The sequence below is a fragment of the Salvelinus alpinus genome, chromosome 11 (genome assembly GCF_045679555.1).
Source record: "Salvelinus alpinus chromosome 11, SLU_Salpinus.1, whole genome shotgun sequence".
Classification (NCBI taxonomy): domain Eukaryota; kingdom Metazoa; phylum Chordata; class Actinopteri; order Salmoniformes; family Salmonidae; genus Salvelinus; species Salvelinus alpinus.
The window spans coordinates 53,475,014-53,497,590 of record NC_092096.1 but is presented as its reverse complement, the minus strand read 5'-3'; the positions used below and the strand labels follow the sequence as shown (position 1 = coordinate 53,497,590).

Here is a 22,577-nt window from a genome sequence, read left to right as displayed (position 1 = left end):
ACACAACCCCTGCTGAGAGAGAGAGAGAGAAACACACACACACAACCCCTGCTGAGAGAGAGAGAGAGAAACACACACACACAACCCCTGCTGAGAGAGAGAGAGAGAAACACACACACACAACCCCTGCTGAGAGAGAGAGAGAGAAACACACACACACAACCCCTGCTGAGAGAGAGAGAGAGAAACACACACACACAACCCCTGCTGAGAGAGAGAGAAACACACACACACAACCCCTGCTGAGAGAGAGAGAAACACACACACACAACCCCTGCCGAGAGAGAGAGAAACACACACACACAACCCCTGCCGAGAGAGAGAAACACACACACACAACCCCTGCCGAGAGAGAGAAACACACACACACAACCCCTGCTGAGAGAGAGAGAGAGAAACACACACAACCCCTGCTGAGAGAGAGAGAGAGAAACACACACACACAACCCCTGCTGAGAGAGAGAGAGAGAAACACACACACACACAACCCCTGCTGAGAGAGAGAGATACACACACAACCCCTGCTGAGAGAGAGAGATACACACACAACCCCTGCTGAGAGAGAGAGACACACACTAAACCCCTGCTGAGAGAGAGACACACACACTAAACCCCTGCTGCGAGAGAGAGACACACTAAACCCCTGCTGCGAGAGAGAGACACACTAAACCCCTGCTGCGAGAGAGAGACACACTAAACCCCTGCTGCGAGAGAGAGAGACACTAAACCCCTGCTGCGAGAGAGAGAGACACTAAACCCCTGCTGCGAGAGAGAGACACACTAAACCCCTGCTGCGAGAGAGAGACACACTAAACCCCTGCTGCGAGAGAGAGACACACTAAACCCCTGCTGCGAGAGAGAGACACACTAAACCCCTGCTGCGAGAGAGAGAGACACACAATAAACCCCTGCTGAGAGCGAGACACACACACTAAACCCCTGCTGAGAGACACACCTGGGCAAACTTGTGTATCTGCTCCACCACGGCAGCAAACAGAGCTCCCACACTCTCATCAATCAGACTCTGCATGTAATGCACCGCCTCCTCGTCCGACAGGTCCAATCGGAACTTGTCCTGCACCTGGGAGGGGGAGGAGACAGAATATTCAGTGAATGATTGGGGGAGTTCCTTCAAAATGGGACTCTTACAATTCACATAACCATTCGATACACAACATAGCGAAGTGAAATACACACACACCTTCTTGACAGTCTTGTCAGGCTCCAGGGCGATGTCGGGAATGTTGGCGTCCACCATGAGAGAGAACAGATTTAGGATGAGGTTAGAGTACCTGAAGAGAGAGGGATGAGAAAGAAAGAGAAATTAAAAAAGGTTCATCACAGCTGATATAAACGATCAATTAGTGGCAAAAGATCAGAATTGAGCTGCCGGTGTAAACGTAGCGTGCGTGTGTCCTACCTCCTGAGGTGTAGGAAGGCAGTGTAACACTGCTTCCTGAACTCCTGGTACTGTTCACTCTGCATGCCGCCCATCCCCTCCACCATCTCCTTACTCAACTTCATAGGAGGAGGCAGGGGCTTGGGGTCACGACCCAGGATGTAGCCAAAGTCTATGTGGAACAACTTTCCTGAAAAAAACGGAAGACGGAAAGGTATTCAATCAATCAAATGTATTCATGAAGCCCTTTTAACAACAGCAGTTGTCAAAGTGTAGTCAGTCATACAGAACAGAGTGGAGCAGCATTTGAAGGAAAGGACTAATGATCAGACAATGTATGGTAGCAATCCAACTATAGGGTGTTGGAGGTACATGACACATAATTCCTATAGAGACTCACCAGTCTTTGTGAGCAGCAGGTTGTCCAAGTGTCTGTCTCCTACACCCAGGATGTATGTGATGACACAGTAACCAGCTGGAACAGGAAAGAGTAGAGGAAAGACAAAAAAAAGACGTGTCATCCCAAAATCACACTTCAAAATGAACCCACGCCAAGGCCAGGGATTGGTCAGAGACAGTGAGGTGGGAGGGTGTTAGTGGTAGTAGACTCACCACAGCTCTTGACGTAGGTGTCCATCACCTCAGGGCTGATGCCATAGGGCCCCTTTTCACTGGGGGCGTGTTTTCTGAAAAAACTCTGGAGAGACACAGGAAGAGAGAGGAGTCTTACACAAATCCAAATGGCATTTGTCACATGCGCCGAATACAACAGGTGTACCATGAAATGCTTACTTACAAGCCCTTAACCAGCAATGCAGTTAAGAAAAATAAGAGTTAAGAAAATATTTACTAAATAAAGTTTTTTTAAAGTATAATAATAACACGATCACTTACAACAAGTTAGGCCAGAGAAGACATCACAAGACGTGTCTGCACAGACATGCACAGAGCAAAGCTGCTAGACAAACCTTAGATAGCAAATAATGCTAACAGTCTTAGCCATGGGTACAGTAAATTCCTACCTGGATGTTTCCTTCAGTGGCCAGGACCTCAGCCACAGGCACTGACTGGACAAACTGCATGAACCCTGAAAGAAGGACAACACACAGGTCAGAGGTCACTTCACACATGTCCTGACCCAGTATTCTATCGATAGCTACATCGGTGGTGCTCACCATGCTTGGTGCTTGTGGCCAGCACTTTGTAAGGCGTCAACTTCAGGTCCAGGTTCTCTTTCCTGAGCAACTGAGAGAGAGAATTGACATAATTCACAATACACCGACTCTTAACCTTCTCTAGAACCTTCTAGGCGAGGCTGAAATATAAACAGCAGCCTGTGTCAGTCATTTAGCCGACGCTTTTATCCAAAGCGACTGACAGCAAGTTTGCAATAAGGTAACATGATAACAATATGCTTGTTTCAGACCATGTCTACAATAATAAATGCAGTAATGGGTTTCTACGATAACGACATGGCAATAATGCTAGTTTCTGACCTTGTCCATGAGAGAGATGATCTGTAGGATGAGCTGGTCCTGTCTGAGGTCGTCTCCGTGTTTGAAGATGACAGGGTACATCGCCCCATCCTCCGCCTTGAAGATCAGCTTGGCTGGCATCAGGGCGCTCTAGAACACACGCACAGATATACAGCGGCCAGATAAGAACACGTATGAAAAAGCGCGTTAGCATACAAACATAGCAGCACGTGTAAAAAAAATAAAATAATAATAATAACTACCGAATAACTGCTACATAACAAAACCAAAGAAGAGGGAGAGAAAGGGAGGATGAAGGAATGGAAGGAGGAGAGGAAGGATAGCGTTGAGAAGGAAGAATAGACCGCGAAGGGAGATGGAGAGATGGGTGCACCTTGAATAGCGTGGCGGTGTCTGGTACGATGCCTCGGATTCTGACCGAGGGTTCCAGTGGGAGCGGGATGGGGTCAATCTCACACAGGTTCACCTTCTCATTGTCCGCCAGCAGAGCCTGCAGTCGCTCCGTCTGAAACACAGGGGGGGGGGGGGGGGGGGCGCCAGTGTCAACCAGCAATCGTAAACACCAGTCGCAGGGAAGACCCGGGTCATGTTCATTTGGGCACCAAAACGGACTGACACAGGGAGGAGTGTACGAGTGCGTCATAGGTCTCTCGTACCTTCTTCTTGCGGTTGCCGCTCTCTCTCTGCACGGCCTTCATCAGCTGCACCAGTCTGTCCACAAACGTCTGCTGGGACGCCAGGAGAGACCGCATCACCCTCACACTCTTATCACCCTAGAGAGAGAGAGTACAGAGAAGAAAGTAGGATAATGAAAGAGAGGGAAATTAGTTATACTCATGGTTACCAAGCAAAAATACTTGCTTGGCGTTTTTCCCCCCGACATACTGCGCAAGCAAATTCATAGTCCTGAAAGTGTAAATTAACGGAAGGATGAAGTAAGATATGAGGCGCGTTGAAAGTCTAACCTTGAGCAGCGCCTGGCTAAACCTCCCAATGACGTTGAGGTACATCTTGTGGGTCTTTAGGTCTCTCTGCTGGGTGTCCTGGTCTTCACACTCCACTATTACATACCTGAGGGAGCACACACAGATTTAGTACACACATGTGTTTATATATATGCACACACACACACACACACACACACACTAATTGATCCTCACCAGTACAGGTAGTTGGCCAGTGTTGAGTTCTTACAGGCACGGGAGATGAGGAAGGTACACAGGTCCTGCTGTAGAAACACAGAACAAACATTACTACCTCTCTCGTCAGACAAACTTCTGTCCTTTCCTTTCTCCTGTACACTTTTTACCTCGGGATTCTCACTGTCCGCTCCTTCCTTTCCATTCGGGACAGGTGAGGGCACTGCTGGAGCAGTCAAGATCTGGGAACTGGAGACATACAGACAGTTCCTGTTACAACACAGTTAAATAGCACAGCAGACAACCAACACCAGACATATCTCTAGGGGCCAGGAGTTTTTTTCCCCTGTCCAACACCGGCCAACTACCTGACCAGAATAAACTCAGACCCTAGGCTATAAATTAGGGTCAGAGTTTTCCCTGATTCGGTCACAACTTTCAACCCTCCACCTTGGGAAACCTATTACCCCCCTCTAACCTGTCTAGGTCCCCCAGGGTGGAGCTCTCTGCCAGGCCCTGGCTGTCCCGCTTGCCTCCTGGCTCCAGCCCACACTGGATGTCGTTGAAGTTCTCATATTTCAGAGCCTGGACCAGCTGGAGAAGGTACATCAGCAGATCCTGGAGCACAGGGAGAGCGATACATAGATGTGTGTGTGTGTGTGTGTGTGTGTGTACGTAGTACGCGTTCAAAAGTTTGGGGTCACATAGAAATGTCCTTGTTTTTGAAAGAATAGCACATTTTTTGTCCATTAAAATAACATCAAATTGATCAGACATTGTTAATGTTGTAAATTACTTTTGTAGCTGGAAACAGCTGATTTTCAATGGAATATCTACATAGGCCCATTATCAGCAACCATCACTCCTGTGTTCCAATGGCACGTTGTGTTAGCTAATCCAAGTTTTATCATTTTATGTTAGCACAGCTGAAAACTGTTGTTCTGATTAAAGAAGCAATAAAACTGGCCTTCTTTAGACCAGTTGAGTATCTGGAGCATCAGCATTTGTGGGTTCGATTACAGGCTCAAAATGACCAGAAACAAAGAACTTTCTTCTGAAACTTGTCTATTCTTGTTCTGAGAAATGAAGGCTATTCCATGCGAGAAATTGCCAAGAAACTGACGATCTTGTACAACGCTGTGTACTACTCCCTTCACAGAACAGTGCTAACTGGCTCTAACCAGAATAGAACGAGGAGTGGGAGGCCCCGGTGCACAACTGAGCAAGAGGACAAGTACATTAGTGTCTAGTTTGAGAAACAGACGCCTCACAAGTCCTCAACTGGCAGCTTCATTAAATAGTACCCGCAAAACACCAGTCTCAACAGTGAAGAGGCGACTCCGGGATGCTGGCTTTCTAGGCAGAGTTGCAAAGAAAAAGCCATATCTCAGACTGGCCAATAAAAAAAAAGATTAATATGGGCAAAAGAACACAGACACTGGACAGAGGAACTCTGCCTAGAAATCCAGCATCTGTACGCTATGGAGATATTCCATTAAAAATCAGCCATTTCCAGCTACAATAGTCATTTACAACATTAACAATGTCTACACTGTTTTTCTGATCAATTTGATGTTATTTTAATGGACAAAAAAATAAGTGCTTTTCTTTAATAATAAGGACATTTCTATGTGACCCCAAACTTTTGAACGGTAGTGTACATGGCTCTGCTGTGCCACTCCCCCCACACAACCCAACACACACTCTCTCTCCACCGGCCCCTCCACCTACCTCGTCGTCGGCCTGCTGCAGCCTGGTCACAGCGTAGCGTCGTACGGTGGGGTTGGTGAACTGGGAGGAGAGCAGCTCTAGGGAGTCCTCTACATCCATGGGCCTCCACTTCCCCAGCAGCTCCAGGGCCTGCTTAGCCTCCCCGGGCAGCGCCCAGTTCACACACTTTAGGAACTTAGTCAGTGCCTGGAGGGGAGAGGGAAGAGGGGCTCTTAGGTAATCAGCTTAGACAAGTGTGTCAATACTCATGGAGTGTATTTGAGTGTTGTTGTGGTGAACATAGGGCTCTGGGTTTTTCCTGACCCCGTGACTTAACCAAGAAAAACTCAGGGCCCCAGTTATACTGGGACAACGCTAATCTAGGATTCTTCACTGGTCAGGTTACGAGGTCAGGAACTCTATGGGCCCTAGATACTGTTAAACTTTGTTTCCATTTTGTAGGGAAATGTATTCTGCTATAAACATGCACATACTGTGCGTCTACATACTTTAAATCACAAATAAATGGACTAAAAAGGACAACCATAAAAGGACTTCAAACTTAGCAGGACGCACACCTTCTCTTGAGTGGTGAGGTAGTAACGGAACTTCCACACCAGGTCCTGTTCCTCTGAGCTCAGCTGCTTGGTCGGAGGGTAATTCACTATGACCTGTAGAGAGAGACATACACACAAGATTGAGCCTACTGCTAAAATCACACACAGACACACATACAGTTGTGGTTGACTAATGGTACTAACGTTGAGCTGATCTCGTGTGGCAGCGTTAGGCTTCAGGTCGTGGTCTGACGGGCCACTCCGAAGGCTACGGGCCAATTTATGGTGCTTGCTCTCCACAAGGTTCTCCTATGGCAGGGGCAGAGGGACATTATAAATGATTAATACATTAAACTCAATACATATACGTCAATATTGATATGTTGAAAATAAAACAAATCTCCATTCTATGTGTGTGTGTGTGTCTTACCATGCACATCTGAGGGTCGGGGACTTTAACGATGTCAGCGCTGGTGAGCACCGGTGAGGCATCATCTCCATCCTGGAGGGGGAGGAGTTAGTCAGTCAGCTACCACATCACCACGGCAATCGACCAATCGATCCCTTTCAGAATTATGACAACAGCTCAATGTCACAGCCATACATATATACCTACCTTTTCATAATAGACAATACTGTACTCTGGCTTTTCTCCAGTTTTGACACGAGGAAACTCCACCATAAGATACATGAAGTTGGAGCTACGCTTCTCACTCTGTGGGAACACACAAACATAAGAGGCTGACTGACTTTAGATAAAAGAAGAGGTCTCGGGCAGAAATTAGTGATGGCCTTCACATATAAAGTACGTAATGTTATGTGTCACACATAAAGCATCTGTGATGAGGCTATTCAAATCAAACTTTATTTGTCACATGCGCCGAATACAACAGGTGTAGACCTTACTGTGAAATGCTTACTTACAAGCCCTTAACCAACAGTGCAGTTCAAGAAGAGTTAAGAAAATATTTACCAAATAGACTAAAGTAAAAAAGAATAATAAAAAGTACACAATAAGAATAACAAGGCTATATACAGGGGTACAGGTTAGTTGAGGTCATTTGTACATGTAGGTAGGGGTGAAGTGACTATGCATAGATAATAAACAGCGTGTAGCAGCAGTGTACAAAAGGGGGGGGGGTCAATGTAAATAGTCCGGGGGGCGATTTTATTAAATGTTCAGCAGTCTTATGGCTTGGGGGTAGAAGCTGTTGAGGAGCCTTTTGGTCCTAGACTTGGTGGTCTGGTACCGCTTGCCATGCGGTTGCAGAGAAAACAGTCTATGACTTGGGCTTTCCCTGACACCACCTATTATATAGGTCTTGGATGGAAGGCAGCTTGGCCCCAGTGATGTACTGGGCTGTATGCACTACCCTCTGTAGCGCCTTACGATCAGATGCCGAGCAGTTGCCATATCAGGCGGTAATGCCACCGGTCAGGATGCTCTCGATGGTGCAGCTGTAGAACCTTTTGAGGATCTGGGGACCCATGACAAATCCTTTCAGTCTCCTGAGCGGGAAAAGGTTTTGTCGTGCCCTCTTCACGACTGTCTTGGCATGTTTGGACCATGATAGTTCGATGTTAATGGGGGCCTGTTCGGCCCGCCTTTTCCTGTAGTCCACGATCAGCTCCTTTGTCTTGCTCACATTGCGGGAGAGGTTGTTGTCCTGGCACCACACTGCCAGTTCTCTGACCTCTCAAGCCTACCACCGTTGTGTCGTCAGCAAACTTAATGATGTTGTTGGGGTCGTATTTGGCCACGCAGTCGTGGGTGAACAGGGAGTACAGGAGGGGACTAAGTACGCACCCCTGAGGGGCCCCAGTGTTAAGGATCAACGTGGCAGACATGTTGCCTACTCTTACCATCTGGGGGCGGCCTGTCAGGAATTCCAGGATTCAGTTGCAGAGGGAGGTGTTTAGTCCCAGAGTCTTTAGCTTAGTGATGAGCTTCGTTGGCACTATGGTGTTGAATGCTGAGCTGTAGTCAATGAACAGCATTCTCACATAGGTGTTCCTTTTGTCCAGGTGGGAAAGGGCAGTGTGGAGTGCGATTGAGATTACGTCATCTGTGGATCTGTTGAGGCGGTATGCGAATTGGAGTGGGTCTAGGGTGTCCGGGAGGATGCTGTTGATGTGAGCCATAAGCAGCCTTTCAAAGCACTTCATGGCTACTGAAGTGAGTGCTACGGGGCGGTAATCATTTGGGCAGGTTACCTTCACTTCTTTGGGCACAGGGACTACGGTGGTCTGCTTGAAACATATAGGCATTACAGACTCCATCAGGGAGAGGTTGAAAATGTCAGTGAAGACACTTGACAGTTGGTCCGCGCATGCTTTGAGTACACCTCTTGGTAATCTGTCTGGCCCAGCGGCTTTGTGAATGTTGACCTGTTCAAAGGTTTTGTTCACTTCTGCTACCGATAGCGTTATCACACAGTCATCCAGAACAGCTGGTGCTCTCGTGCATGCTTAAGTGTTGCTTGCTTCGAAGCGAGCATAAAAGGCATTTAGCTCGTCTGGTAGGATCGCATCACTGGGAAGCTTGTGTCTGGGTTTCCCTTTTGTAGTCCGTAATAGTTTTCAAACCCTGCCACATCCGACGAGCGTCCATGGCATCCGGTTGGGATATGTACGTACGTTCAGGTGATTGTAAGTGTGTATGGTTTACAGTATAAGGCGTCAACGATTTTAAAACGGATCCCAGATCCTCTACTAACTCACCTCGTTGATCATCTCTATCTCTCTGAAGGTCAGGCGGTCCAACCAGTCTACCTTCACCATGTGACCCTGCCGGTGGGCCTTGGTCAGCTAGAAGGAGAGAAAGAAAGAGGGATGGATGGAGGGAGGGAAAGAAAGAGGAGGAGAGATTGAGAGGTTAGGAATAAAGGATGCAATAGAGGTGGAGCAGAGATGTGCAGAAAGCTAGCTCGGCCAATCAGAGCGCAGCTTGGTGCCAGTGGCCAATCCAGTGCAAAGGAAGCACTGAACACACACTCAGCAGCCAATCCGCTCAGTCAGTGTGGGTGACAGTGGCACACAAGCACACCATTCGCCAGGGCTATTAGAGCTCACTCTGAACTTGGTACAGACAGTTTCCAGTATTTACAGCCAGTCAACACACCCATGGGGCACCATTAATCCCTTTTATTTTGACTTCAGCTTGATAAAATGGTCAGTGGGTCTAATTCTTAGTAAATTACTACAAAATGAAAACCAACACACCAAAGGCTAATGACACATTAGTGCAAGATTTAAATCGGGGTTTCCAAAACTCGGTCCTACAGTTCCCCAAGGGGTGCACGTTTTGGTTTTTGCCCTAGCACTACACAGCTGATTCAAGTAATCAACTAATCATCAAGCTTTGATCATTTGAATAAGCTGTGTAGTGTTACGGCAAAACCCAAAGCATGCACCTCTTGGGCTCCCGAGCACCGAGTTTAGGAAACCCTGATTTTAATTATATGCATTATACAAAGGTGGTGCTTCTTAGTTGTTTCTCTGGTAAAATGGCAGGGGTGTTTGATGCACCATATTCCTAACAAACATTAACAAGCCACACACACACAAATTCAGCAAGAAGTAGCTATAGTGCCTAATATGTGCACCAACAAAGAAATAGACACAAACAGGCCTACACACACAGGCCTACACACACATCCAGCATTCCAACCCCCTCTCCCCTCCTTCCAACCCCTAGTACTCACATCACTGAGAAACTCCAGGTCAGGGGCCTGGAATAGACAGTGATTTAGACTGGTCCTTTCACAGGAGTACATCACACACTCTCTCCACCGTCAAACACACAAGCCCAAACAAACCCCAAACTCCAGGGGACCCCGGACCCTGTGCTTACCTTGGCCAGTCGCCCCATCTGGTCCTCTGCCAGACTGCTGCTGGTCCTCCCTGGGGTGCTGGTGGGCTCCCCTCCGTCCCCCTCCACCCCCGGCCACACCTTCAGGTCATGCATGCCCTGCCGGAACATCCTGAGAGAGAAGAAGGGGAGATGGAGAGGGGACGGGAGATGGCATCAGTCAATGTTCTGGTTTGCTTTCGGAGTTGTCCCCCACCGCAATAATAGCCACATACTTCTTCCATATACAGTCAGCTAGGGTTGGGGTCAATTCCATTTCAATTCAGAAAGTATACTGAAATTCCAATTCCCTTCCATAGTACAGTAATATACAGTATATGGACATATATTTGCTGAGATGGACTTGGACTCACCCATATTTGCCGAAGAGGGTGACGGTGGTTCCCCCCACAGGGGTGGCTCGGCCCGGTCCGTACACATCCCACACAGTAAGGGCCACCTGGGCACTCTGGGGCAGGTCTGGGTACTTCACTGGCAGCTTCAGCCACTCATTCCAGCTGGGGAAGGGGGAAGAGGAAGGGGGGAGAGAGAGAGCGAGAGAGAGGTGATAGGGAGGAGAGACAGGAAGAGAGGGAGAGAGAGAGAAAGCTTACAGAACAGTTCACAAGGACTATATTATTTTGTATATATTATAGTGAGATGGGACTACAATGTGAGATACAAAGACCAACCAGGTCAAAGAGTTGATTACGGTTGCGTTCCAAATGGCACCCTATTCCCTATATTGTGCACCAACCTGGTCAAAAGTAGTGCACTATGTAAGGAATAGGATTTGGGACACAGCCTGGGTGTCACTCACTTCCAGCGTGTACTGAAGGCCTTGTAGGAGGTGCGCACGGGCAGCGCCAGGGGCTTGCCCTCTGCGAACACCTGACAGGTAACATAGAGGTCTGAGCAGTTCTCCTGGTAGAGGCCAGAGAACCGCAACATTGGATCCTGCAGCAGGGCCTTGTAGCTCTTCTGCTCCCGCTTGCCCTCCAAACTGCCTCTGTAGGGGGGAGGGGGGGTACAGGCAGGAGATCATGTGAGACAGACAGAGGGAAGTAGTTTGACACCACCACAGTCACTTGTCATCCTTCCCTTTCAGAAGCAGTATTCTTAGCCACTCTGCTCAGCCAAAGTTCTAAAATCTAGACAAAAGAGTGTAGATCAACACTCTGGAGGTCAACAGATATATGATCACCTGCAAGTGTGTTCACATTTGGCTAAATTAGTTGTATTGCCACTAGGCTAAATGACAGGGCATATCCCGGAACATATCTTTGTACATTCTGCTGTGTTGAGAACGTTAACAGTCCCCTGACAAATTGTGACAAAACGCATCACCCTATTATTCCAGTGTGTAACGGCCTAACGGGAAGCGCTACACTGCACGGTTTGTTGAGAATTATGAACGTTATTTACGGGCCACCACAGCGGAGCCTAGCTCGTTAAGTGACGTCACGAGAGGAGCGCGAGGTAGATGAGCGGTTGGAATGTGCATGATGTCAACAAAAAGCGGATTTTCCGTGTTCCCAAATAAGAGCCCTCACCGGGCACGTTATGGAGCCGTGATAACGGTTGAGTCATGGTGTTGCCATGCTCGCTAAGGTAAATAGAAGACAAACAACTAACGTCAGCTAGGTAGCTAGTAATGTAACGGGATACTTTTGGGACAAGTGTTGCAATCATTTTTCATGCATGTAAAGTGGTAGTAGACAACATTAGAGACTTGAGGTGCATTGTAATTGATGTCAACATGCTATCATTTAATAGTACGCAGTTATAGACATAAGTAGGCTAGCTAGGTCACTGAGGTATAATAAGACCTAGGTAGCCAGCTATAGACTGATATTGTTTATTGTTGACATCAATCAATCACATGTATTTATAAAGCCCTTTTTACAGATGATGTCAACGTTCTTCTGAGACCCAGCCTAAAACCTAAAAGAGCATGCAAAACATTTAATGAGCGAGCTAGATAGTTAACTTGCTACTTGTACAGTATGGCCCATAAGTAGCCCAAGGTAACAAAATACTTACATTTTCAGTTGAACATTAATGTCCAAGTCACAACTGTAGACATAGTTAAACTTGTCTGTGTCCATCTTATTTAACACATACAAGTAAAAAACTAGCGAACGTTACTCATAAATTCGCAGAGGCAAATTGGATTGTAGCTAGCTAGCCTTTCCTGACCGTGGGCTAGCTTGGAAGGCCTGAGTGTAAAAATCCCCTTGGTAGCGCACAAACAATAGTTTCTCCAGTTGGCTTGCAAAAATGCTGAAATACAGTCAGTTTACAGACCATCAGTCCGATCGAAATGTCAACTTTTATCGCTTCGATTCACGATAATGACATTATAGCGACACATTTATTTTCGGACTTGATTATGTTTTTTTGTGAGCACAACAGTCTGAAGCTGATATCAGGAAAACTTAATCAATCTCTAAGTCACTGTCAATGAGCGGGTGTGTTGCCAATCGTTGTTTTCAAATGTGGATTTAGCTGGTCTGATAGTTCACTTACTTCCTGGATGGGAACATTGGAGGCGGGGTTTACCATGTAATCTTAAAGGGATAGTCAACAGAAGTACATTTATTTAATTATTATTATTATTTATTTTTTAACCTTTATTTAACTAGGCAAGTCAGTTAAGAACAAATTCTTATTTTCAATGACGACCTAGGATGTATGGGATTTGAGTTCCATTATAGATCTGCAACACATCTATTTGCAAATTAAATGTTTTACTTTGAATTGTGTATACGTGACCCTGTTCGTTGGTCTTCGGGTTGGATCACATGCCATGCCATCATACTAGCACAGTGCTTAAATTAAACTGCATCCCTTGCTCTCCACATCTCCTTGTGGGGTTATTGTCTTGTGTTGGGGTGATGGCAGCAGGTTTAAGAGTGTTGGGCCAGTAACCGAAAGGTCGCTGGTTCAAATCCCTGAGCCAACTAGGTGAAAAATCTGGCGATGTGCCCTTGAGCAAGGCACCTAACCGTAATTGCTCCTGTAAGTTACTCTGCATAAGAGATTCTGCTAAATGACTAAATTGTATGTTTGAGTCAGCTCAGTCTCTCTTGTGGAGAGAGTCAAACCCTAGAAAGGGAGGGTTTGTTTGGGATTTGGCCAGGTAGAGTTGTTCTATCCGAGGTAGCAAGTTAACGCTCCCTGAGCCAGAACAAAATATTAGCTCATCTCCTTCCACTTTTGCTGTCAATCTGTAGACAAACAGAGATCATAGGGAAAAACCTGTGATGAGGGAACATGTTTTTCACAATGGACCCCGCGGGCCTCACAATTTGTGTTTTACGCCCGTGTTCCCTCCTACCCCCACAGAAGTCTGGCGGGTGTTGATAGGTCTCCCTCGTCAGCTATGGGTGCTGCTGACAGCAGGGCCCTGACGTGCTCTGGTCCTGTATTGGTGTGACTCAGTGTGTGTGTGTATGACAAAGTTGCCCCTGTCTCCAGCTCCACAGCTTGACTTGTCACAGTCTGAGGAGGAACATGCCTCGACTCTGGGACCTTGTCACCTCAGTACCCTGTGCACATTATGTGTGAGTCCCAAATGGCACCCTATTCCCTATATAGTGCACTACGTTTGAGCAGGGCCTATATGGCTCTGCCTGCTCAAAAGTACAGCACTAAATATTCTCCCCTCCCAGAACCTAAGGGTCCTATACAATAAGACGATGACAGATGCTGACGGATTCCCACCCTTTGATTGACGCCATTTGAAGTGGTGCTGAGTAGGAAAACCCTCTTAAAACAAAGGAATTTGTGTCACACCCATTAGTGTCTTCATGGACGAGCAGTTAATTGGTGACATGAGAGTGATCTCCATCCCTTTCCATTTGACATTCCAGAGACCAGGCTGTCACCCTAAAATCATGACACATTTCATCCTAAATTGAAGACTGGTTGTATAAAAGCCTACAAATGCATACCTGCCACCTGCCTTGCAGACTGACTGACTGCTGTTGGACAGGGCCCGCATGAGGTCACAGATTGGAGACACGGCTGCACGCCATGACATCATACACATGAGCTCATCCAAATGAGGTAGACTGGGGTCAGTGGATGCAGTAGGCCCGCTGACTTCATCTGCAGTATGCATCTGTGTTTGCACGTAAGAACGTCTTAGTAACCACATAGTAACACATCTGGTAGTAAAAGGTAACACAGCTGGTCACTCACTGGTACTTTTTTCCTCAGGTGGAATCCTTAGTAAGATAGTAATGAAGATATTTCACCTCAATCCCAATAGGGAAATCTTATGTGAATGAATACAGAAAGAATTCGGATTTTAATCAATGGAGTTAAATCATGTTAGCCATTTATTCTTCTCTCTGTTACTGGTTCTCCACAGGCCTCCCCTTCCTCTGTCCTTTCTATCTCCCTCTCCTCTTTCTCTCTTCCCTCCTTCCTCTCACCTCTCTCTTAGCTTCCAAGTCTTAGTCATTTTAGGATGTGTCAGTGTTTCTATCATTTTCGAGGTCATGCCCACTGGAGCGAAGAGGTGCTGATCTCCAGATTGCCAAGGCGGTGCCAAGACACAGACTTTTCCCCTTGCCCCCCCAAACCCAACCCTGTGACACCCCACATGCCCCACACCCCTGCGTCGACCCTGGTCGGTCCTCGTGATGGAGCTAACTAACCCCACCTCCACCCTGTACGCTGCGGTCGTAAAGATGTTGGGGTATAAATTGAGGTGGATGAGAGGAATCAGAAAACTCTGAGAACTAGATCTAGAACTATAACACGAGAACATGAAGAACATGGTGATGATGGACTCCATTGTTGGGAGAAACTGGCCACTGACCTTCCTGGCTGGGACACTGCTCTGGACCACCTGCCTTGCGGCTCCTATGCAGTGCCACTTCAACTCCAAAGGTAAGCAAAGCCATGCTCTGGGATAGGGTGTATAGCGTTAATCTGAAGGCATTGGGCCTGTTGAATGGATTTCAAGTTCAGAGTAGATTTTTATTACCCAGTGATTCAGGGTATAATTCAGGTTTGTTCTTCTTAAATGAAAGTCCATCGTCAACACTTCCAAGCCCAGGAAGACTGCTTTTGGTACTAAATTACTTGTTTATGTTAAAGTTGTGATTTATAAATTGAAGTTTTGTGGATAAATGAAGCTTGGTTTATGTATGATTGGGGTAACACCTTTGGTGGGGTCTCTCTCTACCCTAGCGCTGTGTGTGTACGAGGGGAGACACTACTCTCTGGGGGAGTCCTGGATGGAGGACGGCTGTCTGCAGTGTACCTGTCTGCACCCTGTCGGCGTCGGCTGCTGCGAGACGTGAGTCCACTACGCACCTGTGATCAATGTGCCTTTCTGGGTTGTTGTATTTAGATTTGCAGCGGTGGGAATAGGAACGTCATTGCCATGACTGGGAGAAGCTTGCAATGCAATACAGCCATTAAAATTGTATCCAGGCGCAGAGGTCCTTGTAAGGGAATTTCGCTTTTTATTCTCTAAATATCTGATAATTATGTTTTTTGATTTGAAAATAAATGCAAGGAATTATATTCCCCAGGCTCGGAAATGCTTAGAGCTGTTCTACATGATCTATGTGGCGTTGTTACTTCAGGATATTCATATTGTCATCCTCATGCTTTCAGAGAAAGCATATATGTAAAGCAAGCCATTGAAAAAGTTTAGACTACCAGCTCAACAACCCTCTCTCTCTCCGTACAGGGTGCATCACCCGGTGGACTTCCCAGGGTGGTGCGAGGTTCGGGTGGACACTCTGACCTGTAAGATGACCCTCGTTCAGAGCGCTGACCCCCGCCTGCCCTGCAGACCCGGGAATGGACACAACCTAGACCCCAGCCACGGCTCACTGGAACACTACTTGCAGCTAGCGGAGTAGACGGGGACGGAATCACAGTCGGACAGTGGAGGCTGGTGGAGGGAGAAATCGAAGAACGGGCTCATTTAATTCCAGCCATTACATTTAAAGTGATTTAAAGTGGCACAAGCCTCCACTGAAGTCGAACGATCACCTCCCTCCACCCGTCTGTCTGTGTACTTCAAACGCTCCATTCTCACATGTTGCAGACCCGTAATTTGTTAACATTTAAACCTCATGAATATTACAATATACTGTACCATAAGCAGAAAATTATACTCCGTTGGAATGCAGAGGTGAGCCCACATAATGTAATCCCACATTTATGACACCCTGTAATGCTCTACTGTAAATATCAACTCTTATAGTAATATATAACAATTCTTGTCGTATTTGTTCTGTATTGCAGTTATATTCAGTTATCCTCTAAATAAAATTCTCATTCAGTGAAACTTTTGTTGATTTGTGTGTTAAAAGCAGTCTCTTCACGGCAAACTCGAAATCCACTTTTTAATTCATGATTCACATCGTTGAACAGTCTTTCGTTCACAATGAAAAAATACAATAGAATACAACTGTAGAGCACAAAGCTCTTGAATTACAAAAAAATGGAGTGACAAATCAATGGACTGTATTTTGGGGGGTTTTGAATGAAGGGATAAAAATATAGAGAAATGTAAATGACCCCACAGACAGAAGGTAGCATTTTACATTGGTTGTCATTGTCATCTTTAAGCTATATATAAAAAATATATATATATTTTTTAAAGTGAGGGCAACCCCCAAACATAGGACATACTGCAAAATATGTTAAAACACCAATAAATTGATGCCTGCATTACATCACCATTCATGCAAATATAACCCTCCACTCCTCACGCTCAAATGTTGATGCTGTTGGTCCCTGTAAATTGGGAGACGTAGGACGTCAGGGCGGGATTGGTGGGGATCACTTTGATAGGCAGGTTCCAACTGAACGTATCCACGTCAACACGCTCCGCCCCCGTCCACACAGTGACCTCTGATTGGTTCTGCAGCACGGTGGGCGGTTCCATGGGCTCTCGGGACGTGACAAACTCAAAGTGCAGACGCCATCGCAGGGTCACTGTGTACAAGTTGAACATGTTATAGTTAGTTTAGGTTGTTATAGAAGTGTCTGAAGTATAGTTAGGCTGTACAGGCAGAAGGACTCAGAGGGTTGAGAAGCTACTCCTATGGACGGATTCCCATACAGATTTAACCTAGTCTTTATTGGAAGTCCTTCTTAGACCAAGACTAGGCTTAATCTGTGTCTGGGAAACCATCTTATTGTGATGACACTGTGACTCCCAGAACATGAGCAGCATCCTCAGTCATCTGTAAGAACAATGGTCATTCTAGTCAAGTGCTCAAACCCTCTCTGCTAAGCCAGATAATAAACAAAAAGCAGACAGACTCTAGCAGGGCAGGCTACTCAATAATTATAAACCGAGGACAGGGAGACGAGAGTGGAGGGCTGTGTCCCAAATGGCATCCTATTCCCTATACAGTGTCGTGAAGAAGTATTTACCCCTTTCTGATTTTCTCAATTGTTGGTGTATTTTTTCGACACTGAATGTTTGCATATCTTCAACCAAAACCTAATATTAGATAAAAGGAATCTGAGTGAACAAATCACAACATTTTGATCATTATTTAATTTACTTTATAAAACAAAGTTATGCAACACCCAATACCCCTGTGTGAAAAAGTAATTGTTCCCTTAAACAACAACTGATTAGTGGAGGGCAGCGCACAATTGGCCCAGCGTCGTTCGGGTTAGGGGAGGGATTTACAAGTAGGCCGTCATTGTAAATAAGAATTTGTTCTTAACTGACTTGCCTAGTTAAATAAAAGGTTTTAAAAAAGTATGAATATTAAATTACACAATAACTGGTTGAGCCGCCTTTAGCTGCAATGACTGCAACCAAACACTTCCTGTAGTTATTTATCAGTTTCACATCACTGTGGAAGAATTTTGGCCCACTCTTCCATGCAGAACTGCTTTAACTCAGCAACATAAGGGTTTTCGAGCATGAACTGCTCATTTCAGGTGCTGCCACACCATCTCAATCAGGTTTAGGTCTGGACTTTGACTAGGCCATTCCAAAACATTTACATTTGTTTCTTTTCAGCCATTCTGACTTGCTTGTGTTTTAGATCATTTTCTTGCTGCATGACCCAGCTGTGCTTCATCTCGCGGACGGATGGTCTGACATTCTCCTGTAGAATGATCTAATACAAAGCAGAATTCATGGTTCCTTCAATGATGGAAAGTCATCCAGGTCCTGAGGCAGCAACGCATCCCCAAACCATCACACTACCACCACCATGCTTGACCGTTGGTATATGAGGCTCTTATTGTGGAATGCAGTACATCAGAATGACTGAAAATAAACAAATGTAATGTTTTGGAATGGCCTAGTCAAAGTCCAGACCTAAACCCGATTGAGATGGTGTGGCAGCACCTGAAATGAGCAGTTCATGCTCAAAAACCCTCAAATGTTGATTCCACAGAGATGTGAGAGACTGGTCAACAACTACAAGACGGGTTTGGTTGGAGTCATTGTAGCTGAAAGTGGCACAACCAGTTGAGTGTAAGGTGGCAATTACTTTTTCACACGGGAGAATTGGGTATTACATAATCATTTCTTTTATAAACGAAGTTATCAAAATGTTCTGTTATCGGTTCACTCAGGTTCCCTTTATCTAATATTAGGTTTTTGGTGAAGAACTAAAAACATTCAGTGTCGAAAAAATTCACAAATACAGAAAATCAGAAAGGGGTCAAATACCTTTTCATGGCACTGTATAGTACATAACTTTTGACCAGGGCACATAGGGAAAAGGGTGGCATTTGGAATGCAACCGGTGACTGAGAGATGGATCTAGGTAAGTAAGTAAGTAAGCAGAGTGGGCTACGTATCAATGTATGTCCTGAACCCGGGGATGACAATAGGGGGACGGTGTGTGTGTGTGTGTGTAGAGAGTTGGGATTGGGTTATGTACCGATGTCTGTGCTGAAGCCGGGGGTAACATTGAGGGGGGCAGGGAGGGAGAAGTGGCTGGAGGCCGTGTGGAGACAGGACTCTAGGTGACGACCGTGACCCATCACACTGATCGACTGACCGAGACGCCGCTCTGCTCGATCTCCTCCTCACTCTGCAGGCTGACAGAATAGTGACGCACACAGACAGACACTTAATATCTTCATTCAGGCAAAAATACGAGTCAGATATACAGTGCATTCAGAAAGTATTCAGACCCCTTGTCTTTCTACACATTTTGTTAAGTTACAGCCTTATTCTAAAATAGATTAAATAAATACAAATATATCAGCAATCTACACAGAATCCTCAATAATGACAAAGCGAAAACAGGTTTTTAAAATTTTTTGCAAATGTATTAAAAACAAAAACACCTCATTTACGTAAGTATTCAAATCAAATGTATTTATAAAGCCCTTTTAATATCAGCCGATGTCACAAAGTGCTTATACAGAAACCCAGCCTAAAACCCCAAACAGCAAGCATTGCAGGTGCTTTCTAGGGAAAAACTCCCTAGAAAGGCAGGAACCTAGGAAGAAACCTAGAGAGGAACCAGGCGACTCTTCTGGCTGTGCCGGGTTGAGATTATAACAGTACATTGCCAAGATGTTCAAATGTTCATAGATGACCAGCAGAGTCAAATAATAATAATCACAGTGGTTGTAGAGGATGCAACAAGTCAGCACCTCAGGAGTAAATGTCAGTTGGCTTTTCATAGCCGAGCATTCAGAGTTAGAGACAGCAGATGCGGTAGAGAGAGAGACAGTCGAAAAACAGCAGGTCCGGGACAAGGCAGCATGTCCGGTGAACAGGTCAGGGTTCCATAGCCACAGGCAGAACAGTTTAAACTGGAGCAGCAGCACGACCAGGTGGACTGGGGACAGCAAGGAGTCATCAGGCCAGGTAGTCCTGGGGCATGGTCCTAGGGCTCAGGTCCTCCAGGAGGGGAGAGGGAGAGAATTAGCATACTTAAATGCACACAGGACACCAGATAAGACAGGATAAATGCTCCAGATATAACAGACTGACCCTAGCCTCCCAACATAAATGCTGGAGGCTGAGACCCTTTGCTATGAGATACGAAATTGAGCTCAGGTGTATCCTGTTTCCATTGATCATCCTTGAGATGTTTCTACAACTTGATTGGAGTCCACCTGTGGTAAATTCAATTGATTGGACATGATTTGCAAAGGCACACACCTGTCTATATAAGGTCCCACAGTTGACAGTGCATGTCAGAGCAAAAACCAAGCCATGAGGTCGAAGGAATTGTCCGTAGAGCTCAGACAGGTTTGTGTCAAGGCATAGATCTGGGGAAGGATACCGCAACATTGAAGGTCCCCAAGAACACAGTGGCCTCCATCATTCTTCAATGGAAGAAGTTTGGAACTACTAAGACTCTTCCTAGAGCTGGCCGCCCAGCCAAACTGAGCAATCGGGAGATAGGGGCCTTGACCTTAGTGCTGCCTTTGATACCATCGATGACCACATTCTTTTGGAGAGATTGGAAACCCAAATTGCTCTACACGGACAAGTTCTGGCCTGGTTTAGATCTTATCTGTCGGAAAGATATCAGTTTGTCTCTGTGAATGGTTTGTCCTCTGACAAATCAACTGTACATTTCGGTGTTCCTCAAGGTTCCATTTTGGGACCACTATTGTTTTCACTATATATTTTACCTCTTGGGGATGTCATTTGAAAACATAATGTTAACTTTCACTGCTATGCGGATGACACACAGCTGTACATTTCAATGAAACATGGTGAAGCCCCAAAATTGCCCTCGCTAGAAGCCTGTGTTTCAGACATAAGGAAGTGGATGGCTGCAAACTTTCTACTTTTAAACTCGGACAAAACAGAGATGCTTGTTCTAGGTCCCAAGAAACAAAGAGATCTTCTGTTGAATCTGACAATTAATCTTGATGGTTGTAAAGTCGTCTCAAATAAAACTGTGAAGGACCTCGACGTTACTCTGGACCCTGATCTCTCTTTTGACGAACATATCAAGACTGTTTCAATGACAGCTTTTTTTCCATCTACGTAACATTGCAAAAATCTGAAACTTTCTGTCCAAAAATGATGCAGAGAAGTTAATCCATGCTTTTGTTGCTTCTAGGTTAGACTACTGCAATGCTCTACTTTCCGGCTACCCGGATAAAGCACAAAATAAACTTCAGTTAGTGCTAAATACGGCTGCTAGAATCCTGACTAGAACCAAAAAATTTGGACCCTGTAGAACATCTATGGTGAATCAAAAGGAACTCCCAACAATAACTCCCAGAGGCTGCATGCGAATAAATACAACGGTTTATTATGAATTTTCATGACAATTACGTTGGCATATGCTACACATTGTATGTCAATTGACCCTTGCTTTTTCGCACGCATATTTCTCTTGTGCGTCTTTATGTGTGATTCCGGCTTTAGGCTTAAGTGCCTTGCTCAAGTGCGCGTCCCACACACACACACACACACACACACACACACTTGTGGATACCAGCACTACCATTAAAATGTACCTTTTGTTAAGCCAATCACCTGATAGATGAGGTGAGTTGGAGCGGGTATTTTAAAAATATGTAGGGCACACTCAGTCCTCGTTAGTGTAGTGGTCAGTATCCCTAGGGGAGAGCCAGAGGCCGGGGTTGAATTCCCGGATGGGGGAGGATAAACTCCCCCCCACTAAGCCTGTGTGTGGGAGTTCGATCATGTTGAATGCTCTCTTTTCTTCTCCCCATAGGTCAGGAGTACAGGATGTATAACACATATTAGGTGCACTTCTACGCCACCTTTGCACTTATCGTGCTAAGGCCCTAACTAGCCCTCAGTCTACAATATGGCATTCGTGAGCAAAGCAGGGTGTGGTTGTTATTCTGTGTGTGTTTGCATGTGTGTGTGCGCACGTGCATGCGTTTACACGTGTGTGTGTGTGGTAGCTCTCTCCCGTCCTGGTATGTGTGTTGTTTTTAGTGTGTGGGTGTGTGTGTTCCCTATTTGTGTATTTTCTTTCAGCTGTATGTGCGGTTTTGTGTGACCCAACAACTAAAATAAAATGTTATTGGTCACATACAAATATTTAGCAGATGTTATTGCGTGTGTAGCGAACAAAAGGACTCCATCTGACGAGTGGCAGTTATTCTCCCGTAAAGGTTGAGAACGTAGTTCCTCATGACCTCGGGAACCAGGTATAGGACAACTACTCACACACACTGCACCAACATTTAGAAACAATTCATAAATGATATGGCCCTTTGAGCTGGATTCATATTCAAAGAAACAATATGGCCCTCGAGCCGGATTCATATTAAAATAAATGATATGGTCCATTGAGACAAATTCATATACAAACTTCTCAATTACACATTGGGTTAAATACTGGTACTGATTTCAGATATGTGCATGTTACTTGGTTGTTTGTGACATACATTGAAGTCAGAGGCACGAAAATGTTGCACTTTGAAAATGTCACCCAATGAGTGAGTCTGTTGTGACCT

At 45.6% G+C, this 22,577-nt stretch overlaps 3 protein-coding genes across 5 annotated transcripts in view; 1 reads left to right on the top strand and 2 right to left on the bottom strand.

The window, feature by feature from the left end:
• Positions 1–12,576, bottom strand: part of pik3c3 (phosphatidylinositol 3-kinase, catalytic subunit type 3) — a 45,516-nt gene extending 32,940 nt beyond the window's left edge. Inside the window, exons 1-25 of one of the 2 annotated variants that reach the window (XM_071333533.1) lie at positions 12,195–12,576; positions 10,972–11,160; positions 10,526–10,669; positions 10,155–10,284; positions 10,006–10,032; positions 9,023–9,109; positions 6,918–7,016; positions 6,732–6,803; positions 6,506–6,610; positions 6,323–6,415; positions 5,766–5,951; positions 4,513–4,652; positions 4,205–4,283; positions 4,056–4,123; positions 3,861–3,966; positions 3,552–3,668; positions 3,269–3,400; positions 2,896–3,024; positions 2,575–2,644; positions 2,422–2,486; positions 2,012–2,096; positions 1,800–1,874; positions 1,421–1,589; positions 1,202–1,292; positions 956–1,081 (exon numbers count right to left, since the gene is read on the bottom strand). In XM_071333533.1, the coding sequence (XP_071189634.1) occupies positions 956–1,081; positions 1,202–1,292; positions 1,421–1,589; positions 1,800–1,874; positions 2,012–2,096; positions 2,422–2,486; positions 2,575–2,644; positions 2,896–3,024; positions 3,269–3,400; positions 3,552–3,668; positions 3,861–3,966; positions 4,056–4,123; positions 4,205–4,283; positions 4,513–4,652; positions 5,766–5,951; positions 6,323–6,415; positions 6,506–6,610; positions 6,732–6,803; positions 6,918–7,016; positions 9,023–9,109; positions 10,006–10,032; positions 10,155–10,284; positions 10,526–10,669; positions 10,972–11,160; positions 12,195–12,259 (2,649 nt within the window). In that variant the 5' untranslated portion in view covers positions 12,260–12,576. The remainder of the gene's footprint in view (positions 1–955; positions 1,082–1,201; positions 1,293–1,420; positions 1,590–1,799; positions 1,875–2,011; positions 2,097–2,421; positions 2,487–2,574; positions 2,645–2,895; positions 3,025–3,268; positions 3,401–3,551; positions 3,669–3,860; positions 3,967–4,055; positions 4,124–4,204; positions 4,284–4,512; positions 4,653–5,765; positions 5,952–6,322; positions 6,416–6,505; positions 6,611–6,731; positions 6,804–6,917; positions 7,017–9,022; positions 9,110–10,005; positions 10,033–10,154; positions 10,285–10,525; positions 10,670–10,971; positions 11,161–12,194) is intronic. The other variant, XM_071333534.1, reaches the window with a different exon arrangement.
• Positions 11,545–16,470, top strand: msmp1 (microseminoprotein, prostate associated 1). 2 transcript variants are annotated; one of them, XM_071333535.1, is made up of 4 exons: positions 11,545–11,762; positions 14,657–15,053; positions 15,357–15,465; positions 15,865–16,470. In XM_071333535.1, exons 2-4 carry the CDS (start codon positions 14,930–14,932, stop codon positions 16,037–16,039), a joined length of 408 nt encoding a protein of 135 aa, XP_071189636.1. In that variant the 5' UTR covers positions 11,545–11,762; positions 14,657–14,929; the 3' UTR covers positions 16,040–16,470. The 2 variants fall into 2 exon arrangements, with proteins under 2 accessions (XP_071189636.1, XP_071189638.1); XM_071333537.1 differs by having other exon boundaries at positions 14,530–15,053.
• Positions 16,471–16,899: 429 nt separating this feature from the next.
• On the bottom strand, positions 16,900–22,253 carry rgp1 (GP1 homolog, RAB6A GEF complex partner 1). Its single transcript, XM_071331386.1, is given in 4 exon segments — positions 16,900–17,123; positions 19,046–19,177; positions 19,180–19,236; positions 22,208–22,253. Coding segments are annotated over 4 exon segments (459 nt in total).
• Positions 22,254–22,577: the final 324 nt, after the last annotated feature.